Here is a 27,213-nt window from a genome sequence, read left to right as displayed (position 1 = left end):
AAAACTTTTGCATATAAACTCCGATTTTTACGTACCACATGTCCACAGACTCGGTTTAACGTCCTCTACAACTTTCATGAAGAACATTTTCTCAAATTTTGACCCGAACAAAAAACCAACTTTTAGGGCCACTAAACGCACTAAAACGATAGTAAAAGTGAAAGTAAAGATCGTTCATCGTCTAAATGACTAGTAAACCGGTGAATTTGGGTTCGGGACATCACATTGCGCCACAAGGCGAGCCTTGTACCTCAAGACTTCATTCTTCTCATTACGCTTTCTGACAAAGACCCATTTATGTCCTACAGGCTTTACACTTGGTGGGGTTAGCACTACCGGACCAAATACCTGTCTCCTTGCCAGAGAATCTAGTTCTACCTAGATTGCTTCTTCCATTTAGGCCAATTTGCTCTTTGTTGACATTCTGCAATAGAGCGTGGTTCGATATCATCGTGCTCTATGATTTCTTGAGCAACAGTGTATGCAAATTCATCATCAATGTGTATGGAAGATCTTTCTATCAACTCATACACACTCTCATAATCCATTGAGATTTCTTTGTTCTCTGTAATCATTTCAAACATCGGAGGGTCCTCCAGTATTGATTCATGGACGTAACTATAATCAGAGACAATCTCATGAGAGGAATTCTCTACATTGATGATTAATGGATTGGCTTGTGCCTTACTCTCCCTCTTCTTCCTTGGGTAAGTATCAATCGAACCAAGTAGCCTCACCCTCTTCCTTTGGGGAGCCATGGTCTCAACCACACCTCCACTAAGTGTGGTTGCAGCGCCTTTGTCTGCGGCACCGTGCCCCTTGTTGGGGACTTCTAACCTTACAGGCACGTTTGCAACTAATATATGTGATCTCGTCACTTTTGCGATATCAGTAAACGTATCAGGCATCGAATTTGCTACGTTCTGAAGATCGATTATTCTTTTCACTTCATTTTCACATTATGAAGTGCGGGGATCAAAATGAGACAGAGTGGGGACAAACCACAACAATTCATGTCGTTCCCTTGGAAAATCCTTTTTCCTATCTCCCCCTAACGACGGGAAGACTGTCTCATCAAAGTGACAATCCGCAAATCTAGCGGTAAAGAGATCGCCTGTCAAGGGTTCCAAATAGAGGATAATTGTTGGGGATTCGTATCCAACATAAATACTTAATCGTCTCTGGAGACCCATTTTGGTGCGCTGTGGGGGCGCAATAGACACATATACTGCGCAACCAAATATGCGTAAGTGTGAAATGTCAGGTTCATATCCAGTTACCAACGGTACGCATAAAATGGTTGGCTAGCAGTGGGTCTGAAACAAATAAGTAAAGCTGCGTGCAATATTGCATAACTCTATGTAGATATAGGCAGGTTGGTGCGCATAACTAGTGCCCTAGCCACCATATGTAGCCTTTTGATGGTGGTTTTTGTGAGACCATTTTGTGTATGCACATGGGGTACATGATGCTCTACATCGATCCCAATAGACATGTAATAATCATCAAATGCTTTTGAAGTGAACTCTCCAACGTTATCAAGCCTTATAGACTTGATAGGGTAATCAGGGTGGTGAGCCCTTAAGCGTATAATCTGTGCTAGGAGTTTTGCAAATGCAGCATTTCTTGTGGACAATAAAGCGGCATGTGACTAGCGTGTCAAAGCATCCACCAGAACCATAAAGTACTTGAATGGTTCGCATTCTGGATGGATAGGTCCACAAATATCTCCTTGTATCCTTTGTAAGAATGAAATGTTTTGTTTTGTATCTTTAGCATAGGAAGGTCTCGATCCTGTTTTTATTAAAGAGCAGGCTTTGCAAAACGAGTGATGTGCCTTTAAAATAGTCAATGAGGCATAATGAGAGTGAGGTAGTGCTTCTGGTACATTAGAAGGCATTGGCTGCATTTAAGCAGTACTAGGACCGACACCTTGTAGTGTGACGGATTTTTGTCCCATTTTATTTTTCACTCGAAAGAAGGGATGTCCATATGAGTTCTTTAAAATACAGATCATCATGTCACGACCGGAGTGCCCTAGGCGGTCATGCCAAAGCCTATATGAGTCAGTGTCTCACATTTCATTGTTGGTGACAGCATACGATTCAATGATTAGAATCGTAGTGAGGTACAGTCCACTAAATTGACTCATAAGTTTCTTTAAAATGCGTTTCCTTCCACATTCATTAGAGGTAATATAAAGGTATTCAGTTCCATTCTCACAGTGTATTTCTACATGATAATCGTTGGCACGAATATCTTTGAAACTTAAACAAGGTTCGATTAGCTCTTGGTGCATACAGAGCATATCTCATTTTCTTTAGAGTATTTCTATTTAGGTAGAATGGTGATCTTTTCATTCTAAATTTTTCTTTTTTTCTTTTTTTCTAGATGTATTGCTTTACATCTTTATAGTGCTATTTCGAACCATGTAAATATGTGTAGTAAATAAATTTGAAAAAAATTAATGCTTCAGAATAAAATTCAAAATTTATTAATAAGCCAACGATAATCAAATCAAGGTCTTGTTCTAATTCATCAAACCATTATTGAAAGAAACTTTAAGACCAAACAATAGTCTAATTAAAAATGAGGCATTATGTCTTCACATCTGTCTTTGGAAAATAAAATAAATAAAGCAGATCAGTCAAGATTGAGACCATCCATTAACTGAACAAGTTCCTCGTTGCCATTGAAGTCTTCAATTGTGAGGTTGACGTCTAGGTCATGGCCTCCTTCTTCCATATAGTGAGCCTCTTGTTCTTTAGACTCTCTATACCTCTTGTAATTGGCTGCAACTATGTTGCTTGCTTGACAGTTCATGTACCAATGCCCAATGACTCCACACCTATAGCATGGTTCATTGCCAACGCCATCCTGTTTGACTGAAGGGTTCGTAAGTGCCCTTTGCACCTTATTTCCATGACCCCCATGTCCTTTTCCACGTGGTGCATTGTTGCCACGTGGGTAGGGATCAGCACGTCTAAACCCCTTTGTATTGGAGTTCTTTCCACCTTTCATTTTTTCATAATTAGCCTCATAAATTTTCTTTGTCCCAGTGGGTCTGGCATTGTTGTTCAAGAGAATCTCATTATGCCTCTCAGCCACTCGCAGTAGGCTGATCAACTTATTGAAGGTTGTGATTCTTTTGTGGTCATACTCCACCCTATACTGGTTCGCTAGTATAAGTGCTGAAGTAGGAAAGGTGGAAAGAGTCTTGTAGATCATATCATCTTCTGTGATTTCCCTTTCGCAAAAATTGAGACGTGCCTTTAAGCGCAACATGTCATTTTGAAGTCATTGACCATTTTGTAGTCAAGCAAGCGGATTCCATTCCATTGAAAGGCCAGTTCTGGGAGCAAAGTGTCATGAATGTTTCCAAAACGTCCCTTAAGGGCATCCCACAGTTCTTTGGGTGTCTTCAACTGAAGGTACTTCCAGCGTAGGCTAGGATTAATATGTCGCCTCAGAGACATTAAGGCATTTGCTTTCACCTTATTAGATAGTTCATCACCTTTGGGGTCGGTAATGGTAGCAGTGTAGTCTTTTACCACAAAGGCAGTTTCCACATCGGAAGCCCAACGATGGTACTCAAGTCCTTCTAAGTCCAAGACGTCAAATTCAGGTCGAGTTGGATCAGTCATCTACATAAACAAGAGGGAAGATATAAATTACGCAGTCATAAAAACATCCACGTGAATTTTTTTTCTAAAAATATGACTTAGATTTCAAGACCAAGATTCGTAATGGTCACATTTTTTTCGATGCTATGTGAAAATACTTTATCACAGTAAGTGTGTATGTATAATGCGCATGAATTTTCATTATCATGGCAAAACCAAATTTTTGTATAGCATTCTAAATAAGGAATAATCCGTGTTCTAAAAATCGGCTGCCTAGGCGCTAGGCGGCAGCTTCCTGACTCGACTAATGTGTAATCGGTAAATTTAGGCGGTCATGATTTGGGCGGTCACCTGGGCGGAATAGACGGGCGCCTAGGCGGTCGTATCTGGGCTAGGCGAAGTAGGCGGGTTTGGGTATTCATGCTGCTGCTTTTGTAACGAGAGCGCATAATTCCTACGGCTACTTTTGAAAGAAGCCATATCTTTGAAAGAGAAGCCATATTTGCATAGGATTTGAGAAACATAAGAAACTAAAATTAAAAAATCAAGATCTAGGTTTTAAGATGAAGAAGATCCAGACGAAGAGAGGCTTGGTGAGAAGAAGGCATCTGAGAATTTGATATCGTGAGAGAGTAATAGAGAGAGAGAGAGAGAGAGAGAGTCCAAGTTTTTGGAATCTTAAAAGATTATCCACGGTTTCCCAGTTTCCCTTTTCATTTTGGACAATTAATGCACAATTTTCTAAAATGGTGAAAAAAGGCTTTTTAATGCTTTAGGTGTCAGATACAACAACTCTAAAATTATATTTTATGCCACTTCCCACGTTTTGCAACATTCATGATAGTAATTGACCAAGTCAAAAGAAGGGTTGATGAATATATTTAGATTTAATATAAATATTTTCTATAAAAATTAAATAAAATTTTAAAAAATAAAAACCGCCTGACTAGCGCCTAGCGATTTTTCGAACCTTGGGAATAATCATAGCACGTAATAAAGAATAAAACATAGCATGTATAAAAATAAATTGCATGGCATGCTCATATTGCACAAATATACAACAAAATATATGCTACATATATCATGTATAAAAATAAAATAAAAACAATAGCATAAGATAAAGACATGCTTAGAAATGATTATGTAAGCGTAAATAAAATAAAACATGCTCAAAATTTCATGATACAAACATAAACAATAAAATATAGAGCATCCTTAAAAAAAATAGTAAACATAAATGAAAATCACATGCTTTAAATTCCACGTATATATATCACATATATAACAAGCAATAAAATAGCTTGCTCAAAAAAAAAATCTAATTATAAATAATTAAATATACCATAGTATGAAATTAAATAAATAAAAGATAACATACTTGTTGTCGAGAAAATAAAACAATCCTAGCACACGTGCATGTTGATGCAGGCGTGTGTAGCGATGTTTTTGGGCATGAGAAAAACTGGGCCGCTTCCTCTTTTTTCAACAGTGGGCCACAAGGCCTTGTTTTTTTTTTCTTTGCTATTCTCTTTTTCTTTTCTTTTTTGTTGGGCCGGGTCACACCGTTTTTGTTCTCTCTTTTTTTCTTTCTTTTTTCTCTCTTCTTCCTCTTTCGCGTCTTCTTCTTTCTTCACATGTTCTGTTGTTTTTCTTGCAAAGCTGCTGCTGATGGGTGGGAGACGCTGGCAGAAGCAGCAAGCTAGTGGGTCTGTTAGAGGCGGGGTGTGCGCAGGTGGAAGGGCCCTGGGATCTGCGCAACTGTGCCCTGCGCTGGGCTAACTCTGGGAACTGGTGGGCTTACGCCGATCTAGAGGAATGCGATCTGGAGGCTGCGCAGATAATTGGTTGACGAATCCTATCTGGATGCTACGATGGTGGAGAGCGCCGGCGAGCAGTGGCCTTCTCGGGTCGTGCGTGGCTAGGCGAGGTGGGCAACGGGATGTGCGAGACTAGGCGAGAGTTGGGCAGTGTGTACAGGTGCAGCAGCGCAGTTGCAGGTGAGGAGGTGGGGTGTGCAAGGTGCGGGCTACTGGACGCGGGTCTGCTGCAGGCAGGAAGGGTGGCAGGCCAGTCTGGGGAAGACGAGGTGAGGGCAGGCTAATGTGCGGTTAGGGAGAAAAGGATTTTTTTTTTTTAGGGTGGCGGCCAAGAAAAAGTTTTTCTTCTAGGATTTTCGGTTGTTTTTTTTTTTTTCGAAACTAGGGTTTTTTCCTTTTGGCTATTTGCTCTAAATGTGCTGATGACGTGTAAAAGTAAATTAAAAATTGGAATTGGTCTCCTTATTTCATTTCATAGTCTCTTTATATAGGGAGAGAATTACAACGGAAATATCAATTATAATGATGACATTAAATGCTGATTGATCCGTAATTGTGCTGATTGATGGTAATCGTTGATTCCTTGATTCCCTCTCCGTCAGTCGCTTTGACGAAGACACATAATTCTTCCTCCATAGCCTAAACACTCACTCGTACTGAACCACTGCGTGTCTGTGTGAGAGAGAAAAGGGAAAGAGGGCGGTGCAGCAATGGGCTTTAACACGCGTTGAGTAGGCAGCAAGACACCTGCAAATGACACGCGTCGGTGATTTTGTGGATTGGGCCAAGATGTGGAGTCCAGCAAATTAAGGCACAGATGGCCCAAATGTTCTTTCCGCCAATGGCCCAGACATATATATAAATGTTCATGAGATCGGATCACCTTGACTACTCTAATGAACTCTATGTCAATTCGCATCGGAAAGCTGCTAGTCCGCTACTTTTTTTTTTTTTTTTGCTTAACTTCATCTTATGATGATAGTGAGAACTGAATATATTACCTCCACAACAGTTATTTCAAATAATCAATAGCTCACCAGTCAGAGCTACTTGTGCGCTATCTCGTTTACTCAAATGCCTAAGCGTGATATAAAAAGATGACACATTTGAGGTTAAAAGTCAAGACCCTCAATAGCTCAACAAGGTGGCTTAGGTAGGGAAAAATTATCGTCTGAACCAAATTTGGGCATTCTCATGAGCTTGATTACTATTGTAAATACATGTTAACACTATAGGAGAAAGTGAATCAGACGACACATAACAGACAACATATTGAATTTATATGTCGTCTGAGTACGTCAGACGACATACATGCTAAACCTGTCGTTTCTCTTTTCCTTAGCCAACACAGGCTCAAAAATGAAATTTGCAAAATTTGGGACAACACTTGCAATGATATGTGTTGTCTGAAAAACCCATAAAAAAAATTCAATTAATTGGGTGGGTTGAAAATCCTAGAAACCTTTTGTATCCAAAAAAAAAAAAACCTCGAAATCTATCTAGTTTAGGGTTCCCTCCCTTGGCTAAAAAAATTGGCCCTTCTCTTCCCCTGCGTATTTGACTCAGCCTCGCTCACCCGCTAGCTTCTCTCAGTAACGATACACTCTAATCAGATTCAGTCGATTACTGCCTCTCTCGCTCTCTCTCTCTCTCTCTCTCTCTCTCTCTCTCTCTCTCTCTCTCTCTCTCTCTCTCTCTCTCTCCACTGCGAGTTCTCTCCCCCTCGGTCGTGACTCTCTTCACTCTTCAGCCTCCATCTCTCTCTCTCTCCTTGTAAGTTCTTCTTCTCTGTCTCTTACTTGTTAATCAGATTCACTTCGTTTTCTCATTGGGTTTTGGTTGGGTTTCTGAATTCCGATATGACTAGGTTTTCTGGTATTGTTGTGTATTGATTAGGTTCTGAAATCGATTGATACTTTTAATTTTGAAATTGGATGGTGCCCAGAAGTCTATATATAGAATCTATGGCTCGGAGCCAACAGTCTCAGAGTCAGAGCCCAAGTGCCAAAGCTCCGACCTTTATCTTCCACAATCTACCTCAACCTCCCGACCGCGTAACTGGGCTCGAAGGAGAACAACCCATCCTGTGTTAGGGTTTCAAGAACCCTAGAATTAAGTTAAGGAAATCTGGGGTTGATTGAGTTTGAATTTTTAGGGCTCAAAGTTGATTGATTATTATTAGGATTTTAATTATGATTTTGGTTTCTGACAGGGTTCATTGGAGGTTTCGGCGACAGAGATGAAGAGATGGACGCCCGGTGACTTTGATATTGGAAAGCCTCTGGGACATCGAAAGTTTAGTCATGTCTATTTGGCAAGAGAGAAGAGGGTATGGTCCTTCTTCTTACTATGGGGATTTATTTGTTCAATTTGTTTTTTACTTAGCTTTTTTCGATTACAATCTTGGTACTTTTCTTATTGATTATGTAGTTTATGGGGTTTATGGAGTGGTTCTGCTATAGCTGTTGACAAAAGGGACTGCACTGATTAGTATACATAAGTGATTAGATGTTCAATGATCTACTGATTTCTAGGAGTATGCTGTAAAAATTTTGGTAACTTGAGTGTTAAGGGGGCGACAACAACTCTGGAGTTATCTCTTTCTGTGAAACAAGGCTTTACAGTTGTTTAATTTGTTCTTTTTATTAATTTTTCTAGGTGTCATGGATACCTATCTACCTCTTAATAAATTGGCTATGCATTTGGTTAATCACAATGACAAGTAAGTATACCTTATCTGGTATTATTATATCACTTCTATGTGGTTTTGTTTGGTACTGAACGATTTGGATATGTTGGCTTTTGCAGAATAGATTTAGACGGAATTTAATACAGGGAGGAATTGCATACACAACATAATGTTTTTGTTAATTTGTTTTTCTCTGTTTTGGTCAGTAACTTAGCTACTCCTATTGCTATCTATCTTGAAACTCAGTAGATTTTTACTTTGCAGTAGAATTGGGTTTGTTTGTGAATTTCCAATTGGGTTTTTGTTTTGAATTGGAGTTTGAGGACGTTGGAATGAAAATGATCTATGCTTTTGATTTTTGTTTTGAGTGTGTGACATGAATTGGTGAATAACAGTGTTAGTTATTGATGATTCACTTTCTTTTGGTCTTAGCTGTTTGTGATTATTTGATTATGTGGCCTATTCACTGTGCTTGGGACTGTTTATTAAGCAAGGTTGATCCTAAGTGATATGAGTTTATGGGGTTTTTGCAAAGGCCAAAGTTAGTTTGTGTTCTTTATGCACACCTGGAGATCTTAGCTTTGCATTATTTTATATTGAAAGTTTGAAACCCATTAACAGAGGTATAGGAATTCCAGAATTGAAATTATATCAATAAGATTATATATACTAAATTATATATGTTGTTCTTTTAGGTGTTTGCTTTGATGTATTAATGTTATATATGACTCCTACTGTAGGCATTGAACCTTTTGTGAGCTGTTGCACTTTGACTTGCCACAAGCCCTGGAAGACAAGTATAAAGGCTACATGAATCGCAGATTTGTGTAAGTCTTGAACCCTAAGCTCTAACCACTGTTGGATTGTAAACATGATTTGAAACAAATAGGAAAGGCTGCCTACTTTTTCTGCAGAAGAGTATGTTAAAAATTAGATTTTGTTGCGATCAATTACTATAAGTCATAGAGTATGTTAAAAATTAGCAACCATCTACTACTGAAGAGCGACGCTATTCTATTGAAGTAGCAACTGAACAAACAAGTAGAGTATTATTTATCTATCTAATTGTAGGTTTGAACAGAAATGGGATTCCTCTTGGCTTGGTACGAAAACTCAAATCTTTATATATCTGCATATCTACTCATGTACTTATAACTTATGTTTACATTGCAGGACAAGGGAGATTGGCCAGACGGGTTGGAGAAACTGATGGTCTATATAAAGCAAAAATATCAAAACCCAAAAATCTATATTGCTGAAAATGGTTTGATTTCTTAAACTTCAGCTAAGCCCCGTTTATACTAAAAAATTATCCTAACATGATTTTTTTATATCTTATCCGTGTCTTTTCGATCAATGTAAGATTTCCTCTTTCCAGGAAGGACAACTTACCACTTCCTGAACAGAGGACTTAGATCGAATCTCCTATATTGTTTCTTTTTAGACAGTAGTTGTGTTTTGCTTGGGCAGATGAGTTTCAATTTTACTGGCAAGTTGTTTATTCTGCAGTTTGAGTTGCTGCAGTGTCATTGTTTATGGTCAACCAAAAAATGGCTAAGAGCTGGGGTCTCGGCACAGTATTGCTCACTCTTGTGGTTAAAATTTGGTTGGACATGAATTGCAAGTTGTACTTTGAACTGATACATAAGAAGTACATTGTAGTAGGAGACCTCTTTGTAGTTTTTTGTATGTTTTGGCAATCTATGAGAATGATGTGCTACTAAATGACATTTGGAACTTAATTATTTGTATCAACATTTTCATATTTGCCTATTTCCAGGAAGCAATTGTGTCAATTCAATTCAAACAACATACAGGACAAGTAACTGTAGTAGTGCAAAGTTATCAGACAACACATGCATCCAGTAACTTGTTATATTAAATGCAATTCAAACAACAAAAAGAAATAGTAAGGGTAGTGTGAGGTTCATTTAAGACAACACATGCATCCCTCACTTGTTATCTAAAATGTATTTCAGACTACATATATATCCTGGAAATTGTTATCCTAAATCAAATTCAGACAACATAAAGGGAAAGAATGTGTAATCTGAGGTTCATTTCAGACGACAAATTATCCCACACATGTTATCTTAAATGAATTTCAGACAACAAAGTCATCCTCAAACTTGTTATTCAAAGTAATATTCAGACAACATAAAGGGAAAACATGTGTAGTGTGAGGTTCATTCAAGACGACAACTGGTCCTACACATGTCATCTGAAGCTTATTTCAGACAACAGGGCCATCAAACAAATTGTTATCTAAGGGTGAATTCAGACAATAGAAGGAAATAGTATTTATAGTATGAGGTTTACTTCAGACAACATATTTATCATTGCCAAATGAACTCTTGTTTGAGGTTCACTCCAGACAACATATTTATCATATCTATGTTGTTGGATGAATCACACAACCACACAGACATGGAAAAATTGTTGTGCTAAGATCATTTCACACAACACTTGGGCAATAAACTGTTGTGTGATTCTATACTCTACGACAGTTTAGCCAAATTAATAGAAATTGCATAAATTCAGACAACACATATTTATATATACATGTTGTATGAATGAGAAAAAAGACGACATAAAAAGCCTGTCATCTGATTGAATGCAATCAGACGACAGGCTACTAGACAACAGCCTCATTTTCAATCAGACAACAGGCTTTAGCCCGTCGTCTGATTCACTTTGTCCTATAGTGTAAGGTGGCTCAGGTAAGTAAAGATGAATCGTTTTCTACATCTTTTCTTAGAATTGTTATAGGCATTGTAAACAATCAGAGTGTCAATTAATGGAACTTCTTCTTTTTTTCAAATTTTAAACAGATTGGATTGATGTTTCGGCTGTAATTCTCTAAAACTCTTTTTTAATTTTATCAAAGCGATGTAAGAGCTAGCTCAACGGCTCATCGCCCTCACTCAAAATTCATTAGTATAGAGATGATAAAAAAATGGTAGGCCAAGACCAAAAAAAAAAATCAATGTACTAAAAGAAAAAAGTCAAGTTAGAAGATATCCTCCGATCAAAATATATAAGGTCAAGGAAGAATGCCTAATAGTTAAACTTAAAACACCAAAACAAAAAATGTGCTAAAAGTAAAAAAGTCAGGTTAGAAGATATCCTTCGATCAAAATATATAAGGTCGAGGAAGAACTTAAAACATTAGCAGTAAGGAGCATAGGAATAAGGTTCTTCCATTAATAAGGTAAATTTTCTTTCCTCTACCACGGTGCAGGTGGACCACGGTTATATTCGGGCAGGTGAACAGCACGCGTGGTTATCTAGAGAATGGATGAAGGAATCTGACGTCGTGGCACCCATGTTCCTACAATTACACGCCTGACTTAGGTTGTTCACTACTCGCCGACTTCGTCCCTTCTTGTTCCTTCCATGCTCCTCGAGGGTTCCCTCATCCTCTTCCATTAAACCACCTGCACAACAAAGACCACTAAGGCGGAGTAGATCACATCCATAGCTGAACCGATCCACCACCCAACTGTTGTAATCGGAGAAGTTAAGCTCCCTGGTGAAGAAGCTCTGCGTCTGTACTTGCTACTGCTGGGCATGGTGGTGGTGATTACTTTGAGATTGTACTTGGTGAACGGCGCTCGGATTCTCCAATAAGCTACTGGAACTAGGGTGGTTATCAAACTAAATCAGCTTCGAGATGTGATGGTAAGTGGTACTGGGTCCTGAAGTCGCCGGACCCATGTTCACCGACTCTTTAACAACTTCAATTGTGCTGGCTGGGTTGTCGTTGATCCACAGCGACAACGGGTAGTTCTCGCCCTGATCGGCAGCGCCACCCATAGGCTAAGAACCGAATTCAAGGTCATTAAAATCAAACAATACTCGGACCTTGTTCATCAGATCATGCTCTGGACTATGAGCTCCATCGAGCCCAATTCGACGACCCCATTCGCCGTTGGGACGCAGACCATAACCTGTAGGCCACTTGACATTGTTTAGCCTGCTCGCATGACAAGGAGGCGAGACTGTCTGGCCCGGGTTGGAATGAAAAAAAGCCTGACCCGGTGTCATGGGCCGAACTTTGCTATGTGCAAAGACAACTGTGCAGCACTTACTAGCAAGCAAGACAGTCAAGTGAGTACCTTGCAAGGAACAATGAAACTCACACGATATTAAAATAGTGCTAGCGGCAAGCTAGAACACAATTATATAAATGTTAGGCAACCACGACGAACAATGAATAATCGGAAGAAAAGATCAAGGAGCAATCTCACGGGACACAGATGATTGAATAATTCATTTTTTATTGATGGTAAGACGGTAAGGGAGGTAAAAGTACATATGCTTACCTATATTAGTTCCGTAGTCCAAACTATGCTGACTAGGAACCCCTCCTTAAAGAGCATATCGAACTTAAATAACCAAGGCTGCGAGAAACATGCACTTGGCCGAGGAGACTAAATGTTAAATAAAATAAATTACATAAATTACCAAAACATTCCTAGCACACAAGCAACCAACCAAAGGCTTAACTAATGACCCTAGACAAGGTTGCTTGCAACATTACAAGTGCAGCCCCTAACACCCGGCAACCAGCTGTCGGTGACGAAGTTCTGGGTCAATGAAACAAGGAAGAACCATTATGTATCATTGACCTCCTGATCTACGACGTCGTCCTCAGTTGTGGTGTTGGCCCCGAAAATCAAATAGTTGAGGTCTCTCAGCACTTTCTTTCGGTACTCCTTGCCTCGATCTCTTCTTCCACATCGTACCGAACACTCCGACATCTCCACCAACATCTCCCTCTCGCTTGGGCCCACGACGCCCTAACCACGCTCAAGCTCATCTGCAAACTCCGCGTCATACACAGCACCGAAGAAGTCTGACCAAGAAGGGTTCTATGTGAATCTACATCTCTGCAAAACCATCCGCGGTTATGTAACCGCGCATGTCGGTCAAACGCGAATTTCAGCTTCACGCAGGTGGACCATAATCCACAAAAGACTCATCGCTCATACAATAGTAAAAGCCAAAAATTATGTACCATCACAAGTCATGATTGAAAAGCACGAGAAATTTGTGCTCTTTCTTGATCTTCATCATCAACCCTAGGCAGATCAAAGACAATTAAGGTTTAACGCACAAAACTACAGATACATAACGACAATGCATGTATAAGAGGGCAAGACCTCATAATCCAAATACTATCCACATCCTGGAAAATGTAACAACCTAAATCAGAATCCATAATTATTCACTTTTGCTTCCATAAATTCCAAACCCTGGCTTTTAGTCTTTGGCTCCTTCTTGTTGTCTGGGTTCTTTCTCTTTGGCTTCAAACCCATACTTTCACCCTCTTCCAAAGTCCACTTTACATGCAAACTCTGCAAAACTTTCACCAAAATGGTACAACCCCGCGTGCTATGCCAATTTCATGCATATATATCATTGTACCCCCCCCCCCCCCCCCCCCCCTCTCTATTGGCCCCCACCGATTTGAACCTTAATGTACAAAATTGGTGACCACATATGGGACCTCCACAATGGCCTCCCTCAACCTGGCGGAGAAGAAGAAAATCATGATAAGTCTTCACCCCAGTCGTGAGAAACTTCACTAGTGGCATTGGTTGTTTAGATTTTCAGTTCGAATCCCACCAGAGTATCCCAATACTGGCATAGTCGGTTTAACCGACGACGGTTTCAATACGTTCCAATTTCAGTGTTCATGTTCGAAAATAAAATTGATCTAGGTTTTCAAACCCACAATTGATGATGCGCTACTTTTCAAAGAGGATTTATGGGGTTTGGTTTCGGTGTTCTACACGTTTCGGTGTTTTACAAGTTGATCAAAGTAGAGGTTCCAAGGATGATTTGGATTCGATTGGGGTCTCGAAATGGATTTTAATCCCGTTTATCATGGCTAGTTTAATGGATGAATGATTTTTGGTTGGTTTCAGTTGCTGTCGTATTTTTCTAATGAATTTTCATTTATCTCATTACTTTCACAAGAAATCGACTTATCAATGCTCTTGTTAATTTGACTTGTCTTCTGATGATTTTCTTTGGTGGGATTTGGGCCTAGATTTTATGATTTTATCAATACCTTGTGTCATAAAGCTTGTATGAGTTTTTTTAATTTATGCTTTTACTTGAAAATTCTTCTATTGGTGCAAGTCACCGAACACATATATGATGATCTCAATTCTTGATATTTATCATTTTTTTTAAAAAAAAAAAACCAAAAAACTTATTTGATATAATCCAATGGCGTAGCTACATGAGTATTAGAATGGTCAATTGACCCTGCTCACCATCATGACCAAGTCTATTATGTCTTCGATTTTTACTTTTATATGAGAGAAATATAAGCTATTTGACTCATTTTGCCCCTTCTAATATGATTAAACTAGACTCCAAACACACCCATAGGATAATTACGTGGGAAATTATTCCACATAATGTGGAGAAAATTGCTGCACATATTTTGTTTTTAATTTTTGAACTTTTTTTGTTAAATTTCTTTTGTTTTTCTTTTATTTGTGAATTGACCATTTTATCTTTCTCAAATATTTCAGTTCAAATGTTTTTTAATATTTGAGAGATATTTTGGTAAAATTTTTCTGTTTTGGTTGACAAACTCTCTTATCTTAATAATAGTATAGATATGTAGTTACTTTTAGCTAGTTTATGAGACCAAAGCAAAAACATTGTGTTTATTTGTATCTATTTCTCTCATTTCCTCTCCTTTAGTTGGTTTATATGATCCTTATTTATAGTGTGTTTTTTTAATTATTTATTATACAAAGAAATAAATTCTTTTTGTACAGTTAGGTTGTCCAATAGTATAGATATGTAAGTTTGACCCCTCTTAACAAAGTTTCAAGCTATGCCACTGATGTAATCCAATAATTCATTCATGCAAGTGCATGTCGGTGCTTTAAATCTTTTTTTTTATTAGGCTTTTTGATTGCTTATTCTTTGTGGTTTCTAAGTCTGTTTCAGCGGTAAGGTTTGTCTCCTCTCCCTGTATGTTTTCATTTTAGTTTACTCTGGTCATCTGGTGTAAGGTTAATGTCCTCCCCAATCAGGGTGTAGTTCATCTTTATATTTTTTTTTAATAAATGGGAGGACTGGTGCTCTAACTTCAATCCAAAAAAAATTATGTTGTCCAATCCAGAATTGATGATTCTAGGTATTCAAAGAGGATAATGGGTTTCTTTGCCAAAAAAAAGAGAGAGAAAAAAAGAGGATTATGGGTTGCGGTGTTTTTCAACCCAACCAAAGGAGAATTTTCAAAGATGAGATGAATTTGGCATTGGTTGTGAGTTTCGAAATGGATTCTAACTTCAGTTTGGTGCTTTTTCTTAAATTAAAAACTGATCCCTACATCAAATATTGCCGGTTCGGTGCAGTTTTAAACAATAAAAAAAGTTTTGTAGTTCAATTTAGTTTAGATTTAGTTCAAATGATATATGATTATTAATTTTTCGATATAGTTTCACTGTTATGGGTAGGTCACCACTTCGGTTTGATGATTTACATTTCTATTGCGATTTTTTTTTGTTTTTTTTTGTTGTTGCCTTCAATGTTAAAAACAGGCATCCAAATGGGAGAGGTTTAATGCAGCCGTCTAAACAGGGAGGAGACTTGATTGCTAGAGTTGCATAATGCCTGTGTTGGCCATGTCCTATATGGTCCCTCGTCTACACCTTACATGCTCTATATGTGGATCATATATAATGTTAAGCTACCTGACAAGGAAAGGAATACAATGTTACAGATTTTAGTCATTTTATAGGCCCTTTCCTTGAGAACTATAGGACCAATAATACTCACTAGCCTGGTCTCCCCAAGGTCTGAAACCTATTGGGTACTCTACATATATGTCTACCTAATTCAACCAATACATTAAATGATTTGTATGATTCATGTTGTGAAGGGACCATTGCAACAAGAAAAAAAATAAAAAATTGTTGTGAAGGGACAAGACATCTCTAGAGTCCGGACTATTGAGTACCCATTTTCACTACAAAAGTTACAGATCGATGACTCCATGAGGGAGTTTCAAGTTATGCTACTTGGTCCTTTGATCCCTTTCGTTTCCGAAAATTCTACCGACGCCCTTTAAAGGACATGAGTGTACTGTACGTAGGGAGAATGATCGTTTCGTGATCGAGGAAGCCTCAATCTGCATTTCAATAGCTAGCTAGAGATGAATGCAATGGTGATATTCATGAAACTGAAGGGAACCGGCCGGGTGACAAATAGGCGATCCCATGATACCTTCGGAGCGGAATTATTCTACAGATATATATCCTTTTTAGTGAGGATGCGTCAATCTTCTCAACATCTCTCATATACTTCTTGGCTCGTCGGACATTAAAAATAAGCCGGAAATAATTTTTAAAATCTGAACATTAATGTCCATGAAAATAACCCTAATACATATTTTACATTTCAATTCCTAAATTTTACATCTGTGATGCGTTAATTGGTGAACCCAATGCAGAAATCAATGAAAGATCAGAGCATCTTAGTTTATTGTGACGAAACCATGCAGAAACCATAAGGATAAGGAGCTAGGGTGGTCCAAACAACATTGAACAATGTCCATATAAGTCCCTTTCTGTTCTTAAACCATGATCTCAGAACCATACGTGCAATACTAATTAAGGCAACCAAATTATGACAAAAATCTTCTGCATGATAACTAATAATTAAGCTGGATCATGCAGGCGGATTCAGTAACCAGTCACTATTCTTCTTCCCATACAACAAACAGAAACATACCTCTCAAACTTTCCCAGAAGTAGACCACAGCAAATAAGCATATTACTAACCATCATCATTACCTTGTCAAATACGTAACACAAACCATAGGAGAAGAGTCATTACATACAACACTTATAATAGAAATTCAGGTCCACTGCGACCTGATATAGATAGACTGGGTTCGTCACTTTCAAAGCAGCGACTTTAGGTTATAGATAATACGTACTGAAATACCGAAACTGACCCTGATACTGATACCAGAGACACCACAAATGCCAGTCTCAGTTTTTCAACGACGACTCGGAACCACCCTCCTTTTTAGTACGTCCACATGCAATCGGCCTCGGTTGGACCCACAGCCCTGGGCTCTTCGGCAGCGGCGCCACGCCAGTTTCCGAGTGAGCTCCAGTCACCGAGGTCGAAGGAGCCACCGGCCCCGGAGTAGGGCTGGTGGGGCTGCAGTCCCTGCGGGAAGAAGAAGGGCAGGTGGAGATTCTCCTGGAGAGACCTGAGGCTCGGAAAGTCCGAGAGGCCGCCGAAGCCGCCAGACAAGTGGAGCGAAGTCTGCGGCTGCGGCGGCGGAGCGAGGTCCAAGGAAGTCATGAGATGGTTGAAAGTGCCGGTGTTGGCGGAGTCGCTGTTGGTGGAGAAACAGGACACGTGCTCCCTCGGGGTACGGTTGTCGTGGGAGCAGCTGTCACGGTCGGTGAGGGAACCATTGCCGTTGGAGAAAGGGACGGTTGGGTAGTAAGGGGAGGAGTCGAAAAGTGGTGGCAGTGAGACAGAGGAGGAAGAAGGCGAGCTGGGCTCGGCTGGGTACCCGCTGGACCCAATCATTCGGGTCTTCTTGGATTCGGGTCCATTGCTCTTCTTGGCCTTCTGGAATACCCTCGAAATGACCCACTCTTCCTGCATTTTTGGGATCATGAGACAATGTGGTGACAAAATCGGGTTTTTTAATTCAAATTATCAATGTTTGGTTACCCAGAAAATAAAGAAATTGACATAATGTGTTGCACATTTTTAACTAGGTTAAGAAATAATTACATGCAATGAAGTAGAGTGCAAAAGAGAATGTCACGCAGTTTGTATTGTACTGGAATTAGCTAGAGCTTGAAGTAGTATTAATGTGGAGGAACATAATGGAATGGACATGGCAGGAAACTGGTGTATGCATTACTTATGCTGAAAATGTATGCGTTTGCAGGTTGTGTATGGTAATAATGTACAAGGCATTAACTGAGAACGATATGCTTAGTACATAGCTTTTTTTGAGAAGTCGATGAAAGCTTAAATTAAATTGATGAATCAGGAGGGTACTCTGTGAGTCTGTGACTATGAATAATATCATGAGATATATGGACCTACTTTCATCAACCACCATCAACGAATTTTACCTAACTATATACATTGATGGTTAATATATATTCATTATATTGTTCTGAAGTTTAATTAATGTGCATGATCAAAAAGTTTGGAACAATTGTAACCAAAAAAAAAAAAGTTTGGAACATTATGTGCATGTGCATTTGACTGAGGGAGAATTATTAAGCACCTGGGAGTTCCTGGGGAGGTAATTGTAAGCAAATCGGCCTTCAAGGCGGTACTCATGCATGACCCAGTTACTTTTCACACCCTTGGGAGCTCGGCCGCGGTAAAAAACCAAAGTCTTCTTCATCCCAAGAAGGGAACAAGTCTTGGAGCTGTAAATCTCTCGGTCTTTCCCGGTGGCTTTCCAGTACCCGGCTTCAGTGGCACGGTTGGTGCGAAGGCCAGTCGGGTATTTCCTGTCGCGGAGGCTGAAGAAGTACCACTCTTTCTCCCCCATCTTTGCTTTCTCTGATAAACCGGACACATCGATGAATTTGTTTACAAAAAAGTTAAATGAAAAAGTGTTGAGATATTACATAGGGAAGATGGTCAAATGTAAACTGTTACTACCAGGGAGCTGCCATGGCTCGCACTTGTTGAGGTCAACTTCGGCTATGGCGCGACAAGTGAAGTTGGAGTCCATGACCTTTTTGAGGAGGTAGTAGCTGATGAGTTCCTCGTCGGAAGGGTGGAAGCGAAACCCCGGCGGCAGTTGGTTGTCGTGGAGGTGAACACCGTTTAGCTGATCAAGATGGCGACCGAGGTTCATGAGGTCCATGGCAAGGAAGCAAATCAGAACGGGATTCAAGGGTTTTTGGTTTGGAGAAAATAAACCTAGAAGAATGCAAATTGAGAGTGCGGGCAAGGTGTTGGATGAAAGTTGTGGCTGGGGTGGGGAGGGAGGGAGAGTGTGTTTATGTAGAAGCAGGTGAGGGGTCTGGTTTCTAGAGTGGAAGAGGAAGAGTGTGGGATGGGTTTTTCATAGGGAGTTGATGAATGTGAGTGACAAAGGGGAAAAAGGCAAGGAGGGATAGATATAATAATAATAGGGCATGAGATGAGAGATTAGAAAATAAGGCTGGAAAAATCTCCCTGTGCTTTCTCTGCTCTGTCCTTTTCTGTTCTCTCCTCTGCCACCTCCCTTATCATATCCATCGCAATCTCTCTCTCTCTATATCATAGAGAGAGAGAGAGAGAGGAGTGGGGCTCTGCTGTGTGATGGGGAGGTACTCTGTTTTGAGTATGCGTGAGAAAGTGTGCAGGTATTCCTCTGTCAGTGAAGAAAATGAAAGGGTGGGAACAGAAAGTAGTTTCTGTGAGGGAGAAGGAGAGCCCCTTTGAGAGAGAGAGAGAGATTTTCATATATTGTTGTTTTTCACCATGAATCGATAAAGCTGTGGCCTATCCCTCATGTCAGCACAGCACAAGTAATCAATAATCGAATGGAGCCAATTTAATACCCACGCACCAAACTATCTTTCATTTTTCTTTTTTCTTTTCCCTGCCAAAAATTCTCATACTTTTTGCAAATTTCTCTGTGAGATTCGCTGATGATCAAAATCTGTTTCTTAATTTTTTCATGTCATGACTCATGGTGTCCGAAAAGCAAGAAAAAGCCAGTTAACAAAGCTTACAGAGAAAGCATGCATGGTGATCTGCGTCTTCTTCTTGGGTTTCTGCGACTCATTTAGTGTCTTAATTATTCACTTCCTCTTTGTTTCTTTCAAGCTAGGTAAACAACTGCTGTAAATTAAATTTTAACACTGTTTCAGAATCACCCTTTTTCTGGTGTCACTTGGCATTTTCATGCTAGTTGATTAATTACCACCACTCAGTATTTTTACCCATTAGACAAAAAGGTTCGGTGAAATGCTTGGAGCATTACAAAACCAACAAACTGTTGCCATGATTTGGTCCATTTTCAGAGAGCTGAATTGGAAAAACCAAAGAGGCAAAGATTACATATCTGATCAATATCCGTGTTTTTAATTATTTTTTATTTTTTTGTAAAAATCAGAGTGGGGTGAGATAGCTTCTGACCTCATCCTTTTTACCATATTGACGCTAGATGCCCTACAGTGTAGCAAAGCAAATCTTGCTTGAAGTAGACATTTTCCCATCAAAAAGTGCGGAAGAGGGTAAAGGGAAAACTGAAAAGGGCTACAAATGGTTGTTGCAGTGCATTAAATATTTTGATTTTACACAACGAGCAGTGCCTTGCCTTTCATGTAGTGTTGGATTCTAGCCCGGAGTCTGGATTCAAGTCGGTCGTTTAATCATGATGTGTTATGTATAATACTTTCAAGTATTAAAATCTTACAATTAAAGGACATTAGATTAATACTTTGTGTGACGCATGCTACAAATAATTATTTAACAATTCAAAAATATCTTAAAAACATTATAGAACTTTCACAAATATAAAAACAATTGAAACTCCAAAACAGTGGAACATTATAGAACTTTTGCATTTCATCAAACAGATGGTGCATGGTGCATGGTGCATGGTGCATGTGCAATAAGCCTATATGACCCGTGTCGGACGATTTTGAAAACGGGGTTGGGAAAGTTCAACAGGCGAAATGATGAATTAGAGCATGCATGAATCCATTCATCAATCCCATCCATCCAATCCATCCAATCCATCAGTGTCACAATGGTGGTGGGTTTCGGAAGAGATTGACACAATGGGATTTTGACACATCGTGCTCATTTTTTGAGAGACCCCAAAAACCAAAACAGGCTTTATATCTTAACATCAAATCTGCTCATCAATCTGCATGCAAAAGTCGTCTCCAGCACACAAATATTATTTATATTTGACAGATTGGACATGGCGTTTGGCTTTGTTGCAAATATGAGGTGAAGTTGGAAGTAGCTTTCCTTCTTCATGTAACAACAGTGGCTTAACAGAAGAAAACAATGAAATCCCAGGACGATATTCTCCCATTTTGGCCACCTCGATCATCTTCAGCCAGCTTTTGAGGTTTGCTTGCTTTGAAGGTTGGCTTGGGGAGTTGGGATTTTCACGGATTTGAAATGTCGAAGGGCCGGCTTCAAATTCAGACGCTTTCGTCGCCGATTTGTGCTATTTGGGACCAAATCCCAAAGGATTTGGGAAACGACAAATTGGAAGAAGATTAATGTCACACAGGTGAAATGTTTGCGTGTGTGGACAAGTGGATTTGCAATTACTCAACTAGATGCCCCAGGTGACGGACCTGATATGGTATTTATCCTAGAATAGAGTTTCCTGGGTTACCTCCTTGTGGCCGAACGTTTGGTTCTAGACATCAAAGTTTCTAGGGCTAAGCGAACCCATACAGCTATACTTCTTTTTCAATATCCATCCGATATGTGTTGTTGGGTATGCTTATTGTGAGAAGGAGGATGCACATTTCATAATCCATATATATAAAAGGAGTACTCGGGTAACAGTGTTAGAGTAGACGTGCATGCAACCGGATTATTAGATTTTTAATCCGAAGCTTATCTAATGAATTGAAAGCAGGGTCATTTCGTTATGAAACGAGTTACAAGACCAAACGTGAAGTTTGAGGAGGTCTTCCAAACTTAACAGGAGAGTATGATGTATAAAGAGAGGCTCAAAGAACCAAATAATTTTATTGACATCTATTTATTGAGTTTTAGGCAAAGACTAAAGCAACATAGATAAAAATTTTGAGGCATATGTATTTAAAGCTTAGGGAAGACTATTTATATTGTCAAGTTTCTGATCCTTTCATCAGCTTTATTTTATTTTATTTTTTTGTAATAGCTACAACATTTTCTTTTCTCTTGACCAAACGTGAAGTTTGAGGAGGTCTTCCAAACTTTAGTCTTGGTTGCCTTAGCCAAGGGACGGCCATGATTGAAAGATGATTTGTTCAGCAATAGACCAATGCCTTGGTTAGCCATTTAATGTGAAGGACTAGCTTGAAATTGCGAAATGAGATAATGCTAATCTTTCTAAAGTTCACTCAAATGGTTAATAAAATGTTGTAGCTATTACACTTCATGCTATATGAGATTAACAATTGTCATCTTTGTTTTGTATTGGTGGATGGCAGCATTTGATGCTGCTCTCCAATTTTGATCTCATATCTTGAGAGGGGAGGATTCAGTGCACCGACGTGCACTTGCATCGACATAAATGGATGATTATATTATATTAAATACACTCTTAAGTTATTAATAAAAATTTTAATTATAAATATCAAGAGTTGATATCATCTTATAAGTGTTGGGTCATTTACACCGTCGGTGCATAGAATAATTTCCATATTTTAGAGATTCATTTCAAATAGTGGCGGAGCAACAAATATGTAACAATGGAGACATCCTACAGAAGTTTACTGAGGTAGTGGACTAGTGGTTGATGTGTTGCAAGATTTCTCTACTTTTGTAATTGGAAGAAGACAATCTATTATTATTATTACTATTTTTTAATAAGGGCCGATGTGGCTGCCCTCAAGCATTCATTAATGAAACCGCATAATATATTGTGTGGGGGAGGGACATGATGCCTAAACCTCAGAATTAATAGAAAACAAAGTCTTTAAATTATTAAAGAAGTTCGGGCGAAAAACCCTTCGATTATCATGTTAATATGATATTCAACATACCCTAAATTTAAGAATAAAGATTGACCTCTTTGTGCTGTAAATAGGGTTTATATAGGATGATTGTGGGCTGCAGGGTAGGAGTTATTAATCACAATGATTATTTGAGGCCTATCTTCTGTTAGGCATCACAAGCCTAATTTCGTGTCAGGTGTTCATTATAGAGATTGCATATTCAGTTTGTGGAGCTTGATCGATCTTTCAATGGATGCTTGTAATGGGTCACAATCACTAGAAGTCAACATGTAGGACTTAAAACAGAAGCTCTAGGGATTGTCGGAGACTCAATTTCATTCTTGACTTTCACTTAAACTACTTTAATTATGGTCACAATGATGCTAACATGGTTCTTAAGGGTTAAATCGTGCATGTCCAGCTAACACATATTAATCATGATCATGGAGGCGAAACGAAGTAAGTGATGATAATAAAAGGGAAAATTAGATGTAAGAAATAAAGAATTTTTTAATTTGTTAGGATTAAATATATTTATATATATATATATATATATATATATTCTTTTAAGGTATACGAATAAAACAACTACTCCTTGACTATTTGCTATGCATGATATGCCATTCGACTAACTTGAACCATTTTGTAACCACGTGGTGTGGTGTGCTGGTCGAACGGCTTAGTCTGTAACTCCCATCTCCAGCGTTCGATTCTCAGCTCCATCTCGTGGCCAGCAGATTCCTTTGTTTGTTAACACGGGGATTCGTGCGTCTGCGGTGCAGTGATTAGTCTGACAAAACTGGGATATACTGCATGAGGGTGCGTATGTGGTTCTATTGACGTTTTCCCCTAAAAAAAAAAAAAAAACTTGAATCATAACTTTACATTTAATGTATGCTCAAACTTTAGATGAGACTCAAGAATTAATAAAAGAATTTCAAATTAAAAAAAAGAAATTACCTCAGAAAACCTATGTAGAAATCTAAAACTAATGAAATATTTATTGGAATTATATCACAACAAAGCTTCTTTTTTTTTTTTTAGCTGGATAGCTATGTTTTTGTGCTTGATAAAACACGAACCATGGTTTCCACAAAGGACAGAATCAGACCGAACTGACCCAATTGGAATCCAACCGGAGACTTTTGAAAGCCCAAAAGGAAAACACTTCTATCAGTCACTCACATTTTTGGGGACTTGGGAACCCAAGCCAAGCCAAGCTCAGTGCTTTTTCAATTTTCTCCGGTTCCCGCAAAAGACAAACGGCGCGTGCATCGAGAGCGATCTCCCTCTGCCTTGCGAATCGAGCGTGTGACGCGACCGTGAAATCATCCCCCCCGCCGCCCTCCCACCAACGGCGTTTAATATATCTCTTCGGGGCCACCGCCACGGCACGGCACGCTCTGCTCCTCGCGTGATGCTCAGTACGCAACACCCACACCCCCACCACCACCGCCCTTCCTAGTTCCTCCTCCGCCTCTCTTCCTCTTCCTTATCTATAAAGAAGCCCTGATTACAATAATCGCGTGTGTCAGTCCCAATAATGCGACCCTATGATTCGTACGCGCTCCCGGTCTCGACGCGTCAACATCACAGCGCCCCCCCGGCGGGTCCCACCGTACGTGCATTTGCTTTGCCTAGCTTGGATTCCGTTTTATTTATTGCTTTACGGTTGGTGGGTCTTGGGCCGCCCCGAATAAATGGTAGTGGGACCGGGCCCGTGTTGGGGTCTTTGTACTCCACGTTATACTGTTGCATGTGCAGTTTCTCATGCACATCACTCGTGTCGGGTGAGAAAAATCGAATTCCATAAGGAAACCGATCGAGTTATTCTCTATTTTGCATCTTCACTTGTGGATTAGAAAATGATGGTTGAAGCTTAGTGGTTAATCTCACTTGGAACTACCAAAAACAACTAGTAAGTGCTATCTTAATACAAAAGAGAGCAGAAATGTATGAGAAAACGAAGTTTATTCTCGATCGAGATTTTAACTTTCCATAATTTGAATAGAAAACATTAATTTTCAGAAATGTTTTCAACGATTAAAATGTCATGTTACGATGCATAATAATACCCCCTCTAGTAGAACTGTAGAATACAAACCTTGGTAAAGTGTCACATGTTTTATCCAGAAGGTTGTTTCAAATCAAACAAGAGGAATTGAGATAAAATAAATTCCAAAAAAAAAAAATTTATCATTTTAAATCATTAGACGATTAGTTAACATATGAATCAACCATTATGTGCGATTAAGATAATCGAAACGCTTGGATTTCATTTCAATTGCAAGTATAGGAAGATTTTTAACATCTTGATATTGAATCATCAATCCTATTTTATTTGTAGGTGGTTGAAACTTGCCAACTCTATACCTCTTAAACAATTAAACTAATTAAATTTGTAGTGGATAGTAATGTTGAAAACATGGTGTTTCACTTTTTAAGGCTATATAAAAAAAATCCTAGGAGTGTTTTTTTTCTCTCAACCCTAGTTGTAGCCTCCAAGACTACACCCTCTCTTCTTCACTTCTTCTCTTCGACCCTATGGCTTCCTTTAAAGCTGTGATTGCGAGTTTTGTTGCATCACTTGCGATAGCAGAGGGTGATGGTGCTCTTAATCTTAGCAAGATTGGGGGTGGCCATGTTCATCGTTCTTTCCAGGCTTTTCTCCTCGTGAAACCTCTGATACGCCGACTTGTTGACCCATCTACTTTCAACTTTTGCACTTGGGTGGTCGACAATGGTTTCCAGGTTCAAAAGAAGGTGGGTGTGGCTTCTTTGCGTCTCACTTATCCTACTGCTGATGCTGTTCAGGAGGGTAGCCTTATAGATAAGGGCAAAGGGAAGCTCTAAGCTTTATGTTTCTCAGTACCTAACATGTGACGCTTCAAGTCTGTTGGCATTTAAATTTAGTTTATCTAATTGTACACTAATTGAGGTCTTTAGGCGATTAGGGTTACTCTAGCAAAGATTTAGGTAGTGTTGGATTTGCAATCATATGGCTAGGTCTTTTATTGTGCTCACTTTGTTCACAGTGAGGGTTACATGTCATGCGCTTGGTAGCTTAGACCATCTAGGTTTTCATTTGGTGTAAGACAGCATATGATGTAAGACAACATATGATGTACGTGTTTTCTGGTCATGGATAAATTAATGAAATTATCTTATTCTCAAACAAATTTTTTTTTTTAAGAATATAATTCTAAAAATAAAAAAACCTTTGTAAGACTATAATCATCGAAAAAAAAAATACCTTCGTAGATAATGAGAAGTTGAGAACTACACCTCCTAGTACATCGGAGAGGAGACTGATTAGAACTTCATGTTGTATAAATGCAGATCAGATAAACTCTCCATCATTGCAGTGATTCTCAAAAATGAAAAAAGCTTTTTGAATCAACACTGACGCTATGTTTGATTAGAAATCGATTTGAAAGGTCAATGTGAATTGATTTAACCCCACCACGTTAATCAAATTGAGTAATCACTCATTGCCCAAGAAATAAATATACTAATCAATTGATAGGAAACTATCAACTGATTCATGACCATTTTCGTTTCTCTTTTAATTGATTTTGGATCAGATCGATCAAAGCATCAAGCCGATTCAGCCACTGTTTTCGCGTTTGAATGAAAATAGCTTCTTTCACATAATTATCAATCATTCTTGCCAAAGTAATCCAACTTCTAAAGATTGTCTTTTCTTTTACTTTTTAAGGATTTATGTTGGGTTGGTGGTCAGATGGGCCTGATAGAACTGATTATTTCGTTGGGTCCATCATGGCTTGAGGTGGTCGATTTTTGCATGGTTCAGCCCTTATTAACACGTTGTTTATAATTTTAGCATGACTTGACGTATAAAAACTTAAATAAAAATAAAAGGGAAAATTTCATAAATAGTATTTGTTTTAGAAAAACGGGAATTGAGAGAATTGTAGACGTGCTATGTATTCTAATTGATAACAGGGGTCTCTTTATATAGAGGATTACAATGCATAGAATCCGAATCATACACGGAAATGTAATCATATATTGAATAGAAATATCTAGATCATTCTAATTTAACCCTATTATCACTAGGTTAGCTTAACCTAGGGTTTGGGCTAGACACACAAATAATGATGTACTTGAACACTCCCCCTTGTGTCGCCCAAACGTGGTGCTTCTCTCGTTGTCTTGCTAAAAACCTTGTCGAGTAACAAAAACCCAGTGGGACAAAAATAATCTCGATCGAAGGGGAAAAAGAGCACAACACACCCTTCACGTTTCGAGACCATACATGTAGACACCTCCCCCTGATGTCGGCATCTCCCCCTGATGATTACGATCATTGGAGTTCGGATAACTTCCGCAAACGATGCTACCAACATGTTTCTCAAAAGTGGAAT

At 39.0% G+C, this 27,213-nt stretch overlaps 1 protein-coding gene and 1 long non-coding RNA gene across 6 annotated transcripts; one reads left to right on the top strand and one right to left on the bottom strand.

Moving 5' to 3' along the window:
* The first annotated feature begins 7,136 nt into the window (after positions 1-7,136).
* On the top strand, positions 7,137-9,866 carry LOC112166212. Of its 5 annotated transcripts, none has more exons than XR_005810788.1 (6): positions 7,137-7,213; positions 7,337-7,769; positions 8,099-8,162; positions 8,870-8,956; positions 9,303-9,393; positions 9,639-9,866. It is a non-coding gene; the product is annotated as an uncharacterized LOC112166212 (long non-coding RNA). The 5 variants fall into 5 exon arrangements; XR_005810789.1 differs by having other exon boundaries at positions 9,600-9,866; XR_005810790.1 differs by lacking the exon at positions 9,639-9,866 and adding an exon at positions 9,508-9,526.
* A 6,248-nt stretch (positions 9,867-16,114) lies between these two features.
* Positions 16,115-19,340, bottom strand: LOC112168211 (protein CUP-SHAPED COTYLEDON 1). The gene is made up of 3 exons (XM_024305337.2): positions 18,819-19,340; positions 18,433-18,716; positions 16,115-17,786 (listed from the first exon to the last, which is right to left on the bottom strand). The coding sequence occupies exons 1-3, from the start codon at positions 19,024-19,026 to the stop codon at positions 17,196-17,198; spliced, it is 1,083 nt and encodes a 360-aa protein (XP_024161105.1). The 5' UTR covers positions 19,027-19,340; the 3' UTR covers positions 16,115-17,195.
* Positions 19,341-27,213: the final 7,873 nt, after the last annotated feature.

This window comes from Rosa chinensis, chromosome 5, assembly GCF_002994745.2.
Source record: "Rosa chinensis cultivar Old Blush chromosome 5, RchiOBHm-V2, whole genome shotgun sequence".
In the NCBI taxonomy this organism is placed as follows: Eukaryota; Viridiplantae; Streptophyta; class Magnoliopsida; order Rosales; family Rosaceae; genus Rosa; species Rosa chinensis.
Note: the sequence above shows the minus strand (reverse complement) of the source record. Positions and strands in the feature narration are given on the sequence as shown.

Bases quoted from the DNA above. Each gene is read 5' to 3' on its own strand.
- LOC112168211 (XM_024305337.2), bottom strand. From the start codon at position 19,026: ATGGACCTCATGAACCTCGGTCGCCATCTTGATCAGCTAAACGGTGTT. The intron at 18,717-18,818 runs GTAGTAACAGTT...CCGGTTTATCAG, and splicing joins CGAGCCATGGCAGCTCCCTG to AGAAAGCAAAGATGGGGGAG. The intron at 17,787-18,432 runs GTGCTTAATAAT...CCAAAAATGCAG, and splicing joins ACCTCCCCAGGAACTCCCAG to GAAGAGTGGGTCATTTCGAG.